Below are 12,956 nucleotides of genomic sequence, written 5' to 3' on the forward strand. Positions count from 1 at the left end.
AGAAACTAGACACAAATTTCTGAAAAGCCAGGTATGACAAAAAACAAGAAAATATAGCAACTAGAACACCAGAATATCGACTATTTTTTTCCTTGGTGTAGATATACCTGCATGAATAAATGTCAACCGGTCTTCTCAAAAATCTAATACTAACACAGATTTTCAGTGTTGATATGAGATTTAAACTTTAAGTATCCAACGACTAATAAAACAGAGAATGTGAAACAATTACTGTGTATACTTGGTAACTAAGCTGAGGATTAGTTATGACAGATGCTCCTGTTCACATGAATTAAAGTTCCAATTTATATCTAAAAATAACTCTGAGCACTTTTATTTCCCTTTGATCATTTTCAACCATGATTAGTTTCAACTGAAACTATATACAGGTTAAAGGTAGACTGAATGCTCAACTGTATTTCCGGTATTGCCAAATGAGAAATATTCTATATATAAGTCTTTTATCTTAATTCTTTCCGGGACACATCTTCTTTTATTGTCATACTCTGAATGCTGAGTAGGATAAAAGCTTAACTAAGTTAGAAGGATGTAATGTAAATTACCATAACTAAGTACATTCTGACATTCTTTTAAAAAAGCAAGTATTTATCTTAAACTGGTGAAAATAAAGTCATCATTATTAATGATTACATTCCTCACTTTTCTCTTGAGCACACATTTATCTAGCAGTGTAAATTCTGACAGTATAAGAACTTCTAGACAAGTGTGCATTTATTTAAGGGAAGGAGACTGATGCAAGAGCCTGCCTTAACAGATTAGGACACGAACTCTATGTACAACTGCTTCTGGAAGCTTACTTTAAAAACTGGATTGTAAAATTATGCCAAAATCCATCAAAATGTTGATCGTCTTGGAAATCATAGGTTCTTAGAACTCCTGAGACCAGGCACAATATATTTAAAGTCTGGCATTCCTCAGATGAGCCTTGATATAAAAACTGAATACATTGTGCAAAAAATTATTCATGCAAAATCCTTTGCAGGTCTTTGTTGCTGCTGGCTTACACCATGTATCTGTAATTCAGAACTCTCTTTGGAATTACCATCCCTTTTCCAACATGAGAACAAACTGCTCTGAGATATCCAAAATAAGAATACTCACATGAGAGCTAGAAAATACACTATTATTGTATGTGTATTTTTCATTAATTCATCAGTATAGTTTATACCATATATTCAGCACATGTATCTGCTGTATAAAAGAAACCTAGTAAGAAGATTCACAAAGTGCATTACCACCTGAGAAAATAAGCATAAATCTTTCTTATAAATATTGAAACAGATTTTTTAAATAAATTGCCTAGCAAAGGCTGCAGTCTAATGAAAGTTAATATTTGGTTTGTTAGTCAAATTAGTGACGACTCAGCACACTCTACTTAATGACCCAGACCCAAATCCAGATCCTTAGCAGGAGTTCCCTGCCTACATTGACAAAGAACAATCAAGAATACTGATAAAGATTGCTGCTGTGGCAATCATCAGAGGAGAACGTTATGTATTTTAAGTTGCCGGAAAAGAACAGTGCTAGTGAGTGAGGACACCAAGGTCCTGAGGGAAAATACTAGATGGCTGGGATAGAGGTTCTGCTGCTGACTATTAATTGCCTCAGTAATCTTAAGAGTTCTTCAAGTCTACAGGATGGAACACCTACCGATACAGCGGGAGCCATCTGTAGATGAGACATATCCCCGGGGGCAGAGGCAGAAATAACTTCCCACTGTGTTAGAACATTCACCACCTTCACAGACTCCTGGGATGATGATGCATTCATCAATATCTATCCAAAAAGGAAAATAGATAGGGTAATGAGCAAAACACTTCCAGTTATTCTTTTAAAAAAGGAGGATAGCCTCTCTGAAATTGTAATTTAGCTCGGATTTAATAATACACTTCAAGTGCTTATAAACTGCTGTGAAGGAAGCATCTAAGGCAGGCTTTCCTTATATGTTCAAAGCGTACCTGACTTCATGCCTCAGACTGCAAGAGAGGCAGACCTGGACTTCCCATAAATGACACATACTGAGTGTCATCTCAATCTGGCAGCTACAACTCAGTGCCAAAGAATACACCTCGTTTCTGAGTTGAATGAAGGATGATGCCAAGCATGACAGCTGGGCTTCTGTGACCACAAAAGTATTATTCATCATATCTAATAGCTTTTTGGCTTTCTTCTAATACTTCAGGTGTAAGAAAGAATTTTGGCCACGATCTTCAGAAGTATAGTTAAAAAGCCACATTTTCAGATTTTCTTCAAGTATTTTTAATCCATACAGACATTTCTGTTAGTCAAAAGCAGTGATCTCACCTAAACACTGAAAAATTTTGCAACTGCACGTAAACTGAAATGGCATCAAGCTGATAAATTCGCTATTGCAAATAGTGAGGAATGGTAGGGCACTGAGAGCCAGGACTAAGAGCATGGAGCAGTGTCCCAGCACAAAGATAAAGTAACAAGAAGCAATGGAAGGCAGCAATCTGACTGTACTGATGAAGAAGTGAAGCACAGCAGAGCAAGCTGGGTTGGAAGAAATAAAATTAAGGAAAACAGCATGAGAATAAAGACTGTGTCATAATCATTTCTACAAATGAGCCACTTTAAGTAACCACTTAAAACCACTTCATTTCAAAACTGTGACAAAATTGTAAGATATTTGAATATGTTGCAGTCTAATTAGTAAGATTTGTTTTGGCTTTAACTGACTATCAGCAAAGATGAAGCATGGCCAAGGTTAAAAAATGAGAAGCAAACATGACAGAGCAAAACCAACCTTCTAGATAGCTTGAGATGAGCTACATTTTCATGTTGGAATGGTAAGATGGCAAAGGTTTTGCATGGCTTCACAAAGGTAGTCCTAATTAAAAAGTTATGGCTTAACTTGTTAGTAAAGATCTGGATGCAGTCTCTTTTACACTGGAAAATGAAATAACTGAATAAATAAACCAGACTGATGAACCCAAATGTCACATCAACTAATGCAAGAGAAGCATTAGAAAAAGCATATGGCAGAAATTATCCTGTGGTGACACTGATTCTTCACATTCTTAGTAGGAAATACTTGGGACTCTGTTGCACTTTTATACAGACCATCATTTCCCTAAACCCTGTCACTCTAGAAATTGCTTTGAGATTAATGAGTACCTGAGAAATAAACTTTATCCAGTGTTACTTTTTAGGAGGCTTTTATGTATGCTTGTACTTCCACTCCCACTGAGAGCTAAAAGAAAATAAAGTGTGCCAAAAAGTAGGGTCTTTATTATTAGAAAGGTAACTCCCCAGAGTGGGAGGGTCCATACATAATGAACTCCCATTAGATATGAATCTATTGGGGACAATCAAGAAATGCAAGGAAAATTGAGTTTTGCACAAGGGTACAAAGAATGTGAGAACTGTTCTTTGTAAAGTAAATGTGAACAAAGCACCCCACTCATTCCTTCAGTCACGTATTTTTGAGAGCAACTGCAGAAAAGACAACTTAGCACACAGACAACATCTTCACAAACTACCTTACTCTACACATACACACATCCTAAGATCCTTGTTTGTTTCACACGTTGGAAATCAAAGTAAAAATTCCACCTTTTTAACCAGGCTTGCAAGTATTTCAAAGGATGTCAGAAGTTTAAATTTTACTTTAAAATAGTTACAAAATGATAACAGCTATTCCCCACATTTTAGACAACTATTCAAGCATGTACAAAAGTAAATGTAATTTCTGCTAAATCAAAACACTTTAAAATATTTTCCCCCAAGACCTCATAGTTTACCAATGTAGAGATTCCAGAATTTGAAATGATGGTATAAGTCAAAAGCAAATAAGTCCCCAGGAAATCTCTGAAATCTTGTATTACTTTACTATATTGAAGACAATATATATAACGCCGTGAGCTGCTTACCATATGGTTTAATGGTAATGGAACAATGTGTATAAATCAAAACAGAACCAGAACTGGCTGGATGCCCAGTTGGAATCTTTCATGCAAATGTCTTTCACAACCTGTAAGTCTTCTAAAGCATAATACAGCCTTCTGTGTATGCATATAAAAACTAAAACATCACATCAGAAGGGCAACAAACAGGACAAAAGGAGAACTGTGCAGGAACAGTTTACTTCTGAAAAGTGACACATTTCTGATGACAGAGTCATTCAATAATCATGCAAGAAGACCCCCTTCCTCTACCATCACTTGAAGTACATCTTCAACCTCATGGAAAGACTACAAGGGCTTCTCTGAAAGTAATGCTACCTATTTTTTTTTTTATGTTGGCCCATAATGTCAGATGGAGGAAGGTTCAACCACTACTGCCATACCACCATCTGCCTCTAAATTGTGGACCAATATAATAAAATAGGATGCAGCCCTCATACAAACAAGTAGATGTTTGCCTTTTAAATCAGAAAGAACAATCAAAAGCTAAATTTTTCCCCTCTGTACCTTGAATTCTTCTGTGAATTGTCTAATAATAGAAGGAACCTCACTGACTACTGCCTGTCAAAAGTCTATAAATCACTAATATAAATGAACTTATAAATAGAAGTAGTAATTCTGACCCTTGAAGAGGATTAACTTTAAAGACCATATTTTACCAAATAGCCTAAGCTACCTAGTCTCATTTCTACATGTGGGGGCATACACACACAGTTACTCATAGGAGTTTCTCTTGCATACTTTGGGAATCTTTTAAACCCTATTTACTGATGTAGGATTGCCATTAATTTCTGAAAGGTCAGTGTCAGTAAATTATAATCTGAAGCTACAAATACATCTCACTTAGTGAATATATACCTCCTTAATGGTCCTTTAAGAAAAGAAATGAATCCACATGAGTATAAGGCAAATATAATATAAACAAATACCAAGGCAATATTGCATAGCACAGCTCTAACAATGTCCATTATAGCACAAAAATAACACAACATGATCACCCTCACGTAAACTTAATTGTTGCTGTTTCCAGGAGCAAAAACAGGAGAAAAAACCCTAACTCACGAAGTACATCTGCATGTTTCAGATCAAAGGATATACCAGGGAACCTCAAACCCCTCCCTGTGAAGTGGAAGATCAACTGTTAGATAAAAAAAGACCTGAACATTCAGTGCAAAATTTCAGCTTCTCCCTTTGAACAATTCAGTTTCTATTAAATCATTTATCTGCACATAGGTTACAACTCACAGAAGACCAATACCTTATACTGTTCCTACTGGTCCACTTCACAACTATAAACCATGCAACTTCACTTACATCAGCAGCCCCATTAATTTAAACTGTAGTAATTTGAAGGACTAGATATAATTTTATGCTTTAAATCTCATGGAGAGATTATGAATTCTTACAGCATTCACAAAATAATAACAATAATAAAGAAAACCGAAATAAAACTATGGCTTGTCTTTTATTCTCTGCTGCATTCATGGCATTATGTAAGCATAGCATTATCCTAGTATCATTTTGACAGTGCCACCTTGGCTATGAAACAAGGGGAAATAGACAACTAACAGTTTCACTAGTTTATAAATCACAGAAAGACATGGCACAATCTGAGCCCTCTGGTCTGTTCTACAGATAATTTCCTGTGGTGAAGCCTTGACTACAAACTAATTTGTATGTAGCTTGTGCCACAGAGGGAAGTGGCAGGGTATTAGAAGAAACAAAGCCAGAGGCTAGACCTGTCCTTCTGTAGGCTCACAATCAGTCTGGAAAAGAAAATCCATTCATTACTGCAATATGACTATGAAAATGCAAATGTTCCAGACTGTTTGGGATATTTTTTTTTTAATAGTTGTTTATAGTTGGTGGTATTATTACAAATATTTCTGAATCTGGGTAGTTTACATTATGATGCTCAGTAAACTTAAACATGAATTTTGCCAAAAGATAAACACTGTTGCCAGAAATTTTCAAAATCACCATATCTGTATGTACTGATATCCCATGGAACACAGAACTGATGGTAAAAATGGCCTGTTATTCAATGAAATTGGAAGCAGCAGATATTCACTCACTTGCTAAACTCTGTATAACAGTTGTCACAAAAGTACATTGCTTTGGAGCTAATGGCATCATTAAGACACTAAACAAAATAAATCATGTCAAATAGATGTCAGATTTAAGATGAGTCTAGGTAGCCATCCAGCTCACTGTGCCAATGCTCTGAGCTGGGAGACTACAAGTTCAGAGAATCACAGAATGGCTGAGGCTGGCCACAACTCAATTGGGTTGCTCAGAGCCTCATCCAACCTGAAATAAAGTCTTCAAAGAGGGGGCTTCCACCACTTCTCTGGGAAACCTGCACCACTGCCTCACTACCCCAACTGCAAAAAACACTTTCCTTATATCCAGTCTATATTTCCCCTCTTTAAAACAATTTCCCCTTGTCCTGTCACCACAGATACAGTTAAACAGTCTGTCCCTTTCGTTTTTACAGTCCCACTGTAGATACTGAAAGGCCGCTCACACGTCTCCCCAGAGCCGCCTTTTCTCCAGGCTGAACAGCCCCAGCTCCCTCAGCCTGTCCTCATAAGAGAGGTGTTCCATCCCTTGGGCAATTTTGGTGTCCCTCCTTTGGATATGCTCCCACAGGTCTACATCTCTCCTGCACTAAATACTCCACACTGGACACAGTACTCCAGGTCAGGTCTCATCAGCACAGTATAGAGGGGCAGGATCACCTCCCTCGCTGTACTTACTGAAGGCAGACTGTACACCAGGCATGTCCACTCATGATCTGCAAGCTGCATGCAGCCCTGGGCAGCTAGTAATGTTGACCCACAAGATCATAAACTTTTAACATTATTATGTGATTTTTAGCATTATTTTTTATTAGTTGAATGGAAGCAACTTAACCGTGCAGGCAACAGCAGTACACTGTGGAGGGTAATGCACAGAGCAGGGCTGACTCCACCTCTCACCACACATATTCAGTCAAACCAAAACCCATGTATCACACATTAATTGCACTTCTGCCATCTGCTGAGTTAAAACAGTGATTGACAATAATATTACAGCCTACCTATACACACGTGCCTGTGAAGGCATGCATTTTTTCTTATTAAGCAGACGTGTACGTTTTCTCATTTAAGTATTAAATTTGGGCAAAATTGGTATTAAAATGCAAAAAACTAATCAATCAATACAATTTATAAATGCAGACAGACTAATCTTACTAGGTGTTTAAGAACTATCTCACCCATTTTCTACATCCAGATCATTAATTAATATTTTTGCTAAACAAGAATGGACCCAACAGTTACTAACTAGAATTTGCTTTACTGATCCCCACGCTCTAAGATTGTCAATTCACCTACTTTTTGATCCACCTCACTGTGACCATCCAGCCCAACTTCCTAAAGTCATAAACCAAATTGCATAGACTCTTCAATGATAGTTGCCAATTAACTTTTCATATGATTAACAATTATTATCAGTTTAAAAAAAAAAAAAAAAAAAGCAAGAAGGAACAAATGTTGGATTATTCCTATGCATCTTCATTGTTGCACTTTTTGTTGGCATTCATCTATCACACTTTCTTTTATTTAGCATAGTTTTACAACATCACTACTCTGAAGAGAATCTGCTGAGTTGCTCTACTTCAGCTCCTCTGTTCATAGACTTTTTCCTCACATTTTGATATGCAAAAGCTTTTAAAGATGCTCTGATCTGATTAGTGAGGCTGGAGCAAGACAATACAAAGCAGCAAATGTCACTAGCAGGGAGCTCCTTCAGCTGAAAAACAGGAAACAATTCCACAGACAGTGGTTCTTCCCAATTTCCAGTTATCATATAAGAAGCACCATGCTCTGCTTCCTCATCTATAATTCACCAGAAATTCTCCTGAGTTAGATGTGTCATGGGGCTAATTATGGGGGACACAAAGCCACAGAAACGCCAGCTACTTCTCCTGCCACTACTAACCCAATACAGAAATAAAAGGGAAATTACACATTTTAAGAGTTGGTGTCACAGATTCAAGCAATTTCAACAGCAGTTTTTTTTTCCAGTGCCTCAGTAAAGCTCTTCGTATTCCCATACTTCCAAAATGGTTCAAAGGGAGCTCCTTTCACTGTGAACCCTTTTGCTTCCTGCAGAGAGCTAAGTCTCTGAGCACTTCCTGATACCTACCAGCACACTCTTGCATAGAGCTAAGTATAAACATACATATATATATATATATACACATGAACACAAGCTGCTTTTATTGCTCCACAAACATGGCAAGAAAAGCCTTCAGAGCTCTGTTTCTGAGGTTGCAGCTTTATGTATCACCAGTGCTTCTCATGGGACTTAGAGAAGACATACACAGGCTTCCCTGAAATAGCACAGGTTGGGAATATCACTGTACACATAGCAGAAATTCAAACTGGCCAACATCAAAGAAGAAGAAGACTGAAAGGTGAGACAAGGACAGAATCAGGGAAAAATATCTGTGGATATTTATTTTATCTGCTCTTTAGTATTACTTGCAATAACACCGGCTGCAACCTTTTCACATAATAAAAAAAAAAAAACGTTTTTCAAACTGACTACATTACTTATTGTCTCTATAAATTCTGTAGTGTATGGGAAAAAAACAGAAAAATCTGACTTCACACATAGGCTACAAACCACGTGTCTGTAACAGAATAGGAGCATAATGAAACATATCAGCATACTTGAATTGCTGCCCAGCCACAAACCAACACCTTGAAAAAGCAGTCCTTTTATCACTTTAACTTAAATACAATGATATATTTACCTCTCTGGTTGAGATCAATGACTAAAGTTCAAGATTACAAATTTCCTCCAGTAAATTCTTCATCAAACTCAAAAATACTCAGCAGTTTTCTATTACCTTATTTTAAACTACACAGAAAATCTGCTTTCAATTGTATCAGTATGTTTACTGAGTAAAAAATGGTCTATAATTATCAAACTATATTTATTAATTGTGGTCCATTTCTTCATAATAAAATATGCAGGAGAAATTTCTTAAACTCATTACCACATCTGCTTTTCATGCCATAGTCAGTAGGCTGACAATAACTACTTGCACCAAAGTAGTCAGGGCAATTTTGAGTACACAAACAAAATCAAAATAACTCAGCTACTGCAACTTAGTGCTCTCAGATTCACTCTTTATCAACACTCGTAAAATTTTAAACAGCATGAACATGAACCTGACAGAAAAAAAATTAATACAGAATATGAACAGCAAAATAGAATAGCAAAATATTAGATTTGTGCTGTCTGTCCTCCAGGGATGTCCCCACTTAAACGTTCCTGTGTCCCTGTTGCAGGAGAGTCTGGCAGAAAGTTACGAAGGAGCTTTAGTGCTTTATTTAACCACCTTTTAGGTATGCTGTCGCACATCACTTACCGTCACATTTTTGAGTTGCCTCATTCTGCCTGTGACCAGCAGGGCACTTGCACTCGTAGGAACCTACTGTATTAATGCAGTTTCCTCCTTGGCAGACTCCAGGAATAGCCTGACATTCATCAACATCTACAAACACACACACAAAAAAAAAAAAAAAAAAAAAAGAGAGAAAGAATATTTGACATAAGATTAAAAAATAATTAATCATCCAATCATAGAATGACCTGGGTTGAAAAGGACAATGATCATCCAGTTTCAACCCCTCTGCTATCTACAGGGTCACCAAACACCAAACCAGGCTGCCCAGAGCCACATCTAGCCTGGCCTTGAATGCCTGCAGGGATGGGGCATCCACAACCTCCTTGGGCAATCAGTTTCTGTGTGTCACCACCTTCTGTGTGACATCATGACAGACATCTCTGAAATTACTCTTAATAATAACCAGAACAAAAGACAGTATATATTTTTTTTCATCAGCATCACCACAGGGTAAGGGAAAACAACAGTACTATGACTCTCATATCCATGCATGTTGTTTTTGATTGCATAAAATTCAAAACTTTCCATGTATTGACTTAAATTATTTGGTTTTAAATAACATACAACTCAGAGTTGTTATCTCACGAACTAAGCTTGTTCCTTATACTGGTTATTACAAAACACAGATGTTAATTTTGAAAGGACACACAGATTACCTCATTGCCCACTTTAACAAGATGTGATAATTCCTTCTGGACAGAAATCAAACTACTGATGTCAGTTGAAAATAGATGCTACTCAGCAAGGACAAGCATCACTGCAAATGACCTACATAGACTTCATTTACTAAAGTAAGGCTAGAATTTCATCGTTTTCTTTAGGCTGAACTTTCAGTGTTAAATAAATGCTCTTAGAAAACGTATTCACCGTTTTGGTTTTACAGCTTACTTCTAGTAATTTCCTGTTGTATTTTAGTGTGTGCTGGTCCCCATTCAAACACTTTTTCCTCTCCTACTCTCTTTTGTTTACATATAAAACATTACATATTTCTGTAAGTATTTTTATGCAAAACTATCACAAGAATCAATGTGCAAGAAGTGCTAATGAGCTGTTAATATAACATGGAAGATCCTAGAGGCTGCTATGTAATAACCAGCACTAAAGCAAACAGTAGAACTCTTCCCACACAAAGAAAAGGAGAACTGACTCCAGTCTAAACTTGATGTTTATACACATAAATTTAGCTTCTCTGTAGCTCTTGCTAACTAACAGCTGACTTAACCTATAGCTACCAGAGCTCTGAGTTAATTAACTGTAGCAATTCCTTCACAACAATACTTCACGTGAATCCAAATGTTTACAGCAGAGAGTAGGTTTGTAAGTTTTGCCCCAAAAACTGCAGCAACAGTTCTGTGAAATTGGTTTTAGGTCATCTTTCTCCTAAGTTGGTTCTTTTATAGAAGAGCTAAAAATCAGTGGATCTTGTTAATTTTCCACAGCACAAAATAAAGGCGAATGTCCTTCGCAAGTCACAGTGAAGAGAGCCACGTGGCATCCAAAGGGCCCCTCCTGGTAAGTACATACTACTTTCTCAGATAACAACCCAGCTTCTGTTACTCCTGAAGCTGTTTTTAGGTACATTTGCGGGGAAAGTTTGCATTTCGTTTCTTAATCTGCGCTGATTTAGTACAGCACAGTGTCCAAACACAGCAGAGATTATTAATAGATTAAGGACTTTACTCAAGGTACTATCTTTGTGGAAGCAGTGTGCATGGTGCAATTTAATTTGCACAGAAAGCAAACTTTTCCCATGTGAAATACTTGAATGAATCTGGACATGTTTTAGCTATGTCTAGACAGAATGTGAGTTTAATCACTTGATAACACCCATCCCACCCAGTAGCTCCAATAAGAGTGAAAATAATATAGTGCTTGTCTTTTCACTGTTGGGCCTTGAAATGCATTCAAGACACATGTTAAGCGTGTGCCTTGTGTCACTTATTAATGCTTACTTAAATTAATCCAACTGTGTCAGCAGATCAGTAACTAAAAATAATCAGTGTGTATCTTCTACAGTTTTGTAAGTAAAAAAATGTCAAGTAATAATAAATTAATGGTAGTAACAGCAGGAAATGAGTGATTTCCCAAAAGAGAAAAGGCGCCACTGAAGCCTTGAATAGAACAGCATTTTAAGATTTAGTGATCCCGTTTATTTCTTTCAGTATTAATCATATGGTTTTAAAAGAACAAATAAACATCAAGTTCTACTGAGGTCTGAAAAGCCAGTCTGAATTAGGCTATAAAGCATATCGCTTGTCCATTGATAAAAACACAAGTGGTCTCATTATGTAGGGCAGGAAGCTGAAAAATAATTGAATCATATCAGCTATCTTGCCTCTCTATGCTGATTTCAATCTTAATTCATTGATTTAATTAATTATTAATTCATAATCATTTCATTAATTCATTGAATGGGGCTCTGAGCAACTTCATCTAGCTATAGATGTCCTTTTTCACTGCAGGGAATTTGAAGACTAGATGAGTTTAAAAGTCCCTTCTGACTCAGTTCTCTGATTCCATAACTTCACCATTAGCCTAAAAACTAGCTAACAAATGCAGGTATATGTACTCTAACTAGCTAACAGACAGCAGCTACATAAACACTCCACAAGCAAAGATAATTTTCTGCCTATGATCTTCTGATGTTAATCCGTCAATATTTCAGAACTGTCACTGTCACTTCTCACTAGTGACAAATGACAGGACGAGGGGAAATGGCCTCAAGTTACCCCAGGGCAAGTTTAGGTTGGATATTAGGAAGAACTTCTTTACAAAAAGGGTAGTTAGGTACTGGAATAGGCTCCCCAGGGAGGTGGTTGAATCGCCATCCCTGGTTGTGTTTAAGAGCCATTTGGATGTGGTACTGAGGTATATGATTTAGTGTAGTGTTTTTAGAGTTAGGGTTCTGGTTAGGCTGCGGTTGGGCTTGATGATCTTCAAGGTGTTTTCCAGCCTGGGTAATTCTATGATTCTATGATTCTATGAACTGAAAAAAGCCTGAAAGGACTAACTATTTTCTCAAAAGGGCATATTTTATAAGCTGCTTCCTAAAAACCATTTGAAGATATCAGCTTTTTTCTTTTTTTTAAAAATTTTTTCTGACAATACAACAAATCTGAAATCAAGAAAATTTTTATTTACTTCTTATATTTCTGACAAGTCACGTTAAGCCACACATGAGTTTCTGCGTTATTAACTAACCCTTTACTCATACTTTTAAACCCCAACAGTAATAAAGCAATAAACTTCTTGCCATAAATGCAGAATCAGATTGAATAACTCTTTAAACACAGTTCTGAATACAGAGGTTCAATATGCTACAGATAAGCTAGAACTTTCCATGTATCTATAGGACTGACCATATCTGGAAAATGAAAAAAGATACTTCACTCTTGCAGAGTTTTTCAGTAAATGGTTACTCTCTGCAGGGTTTGCACAGCCAACTTTAAAAATGCACCTTTGAAAACACAGCACAGTTCAGCTTTCCTTTCTGATGAATTGACTGTTTCACTGTTTCTCAGAAAACTCTTAATGAAATACCTCAA

At 36.8% G+C, this 12,956-nt stretch overlaps 1 protein-coding gene across 2 annotated transcripts in view; it reads right to left on the minus strand.

The window, feature by feature from the left end:
• The window catches only part of FBN2 (fibrillin 2), a 147,689-nt gene that overhangs the window by 92,359 nt on the left and 42,374 nt on the right, over window positions 1–12,956 (minus strand). Inside the window, exons 7-8 of one of the 2 annotated variants that reach the window (XM_015849660.2) lie at window positions 9,373–9,498; window positions 1,672–1,797 (exon numbers count right to left, since the gene is read on the minus strand). In XM_015849660.2, coding sequence (XP_015705146.1) covers window positions 1,672–1,797; window positions 9,373–9,498 — 252 coding nt within the window. The remainder of the gene's footprint in view (window positions 1–1,671; window positions 1,798–9,372; window positions 9,499–12,956) is intronic. The other variant, XM_015849661.2, reaches the window with a different exon arrangement.

The sequence above is a fragment of the Coturnix japonica genome, chromosome Z (assembly GCF_001577835.2).
Source record: "Coturnix japonica isolate 7356 chromosome Z, Coturnix japonica 2.1, whole genome shotgun sequence".
In the NCBI taxonomy this organism is placed as follows: Eukaryota; Metazoa; Chordata; class Aves; order Galliformes; family Phasianidae; genus Coturnix; species Coturnix japonica.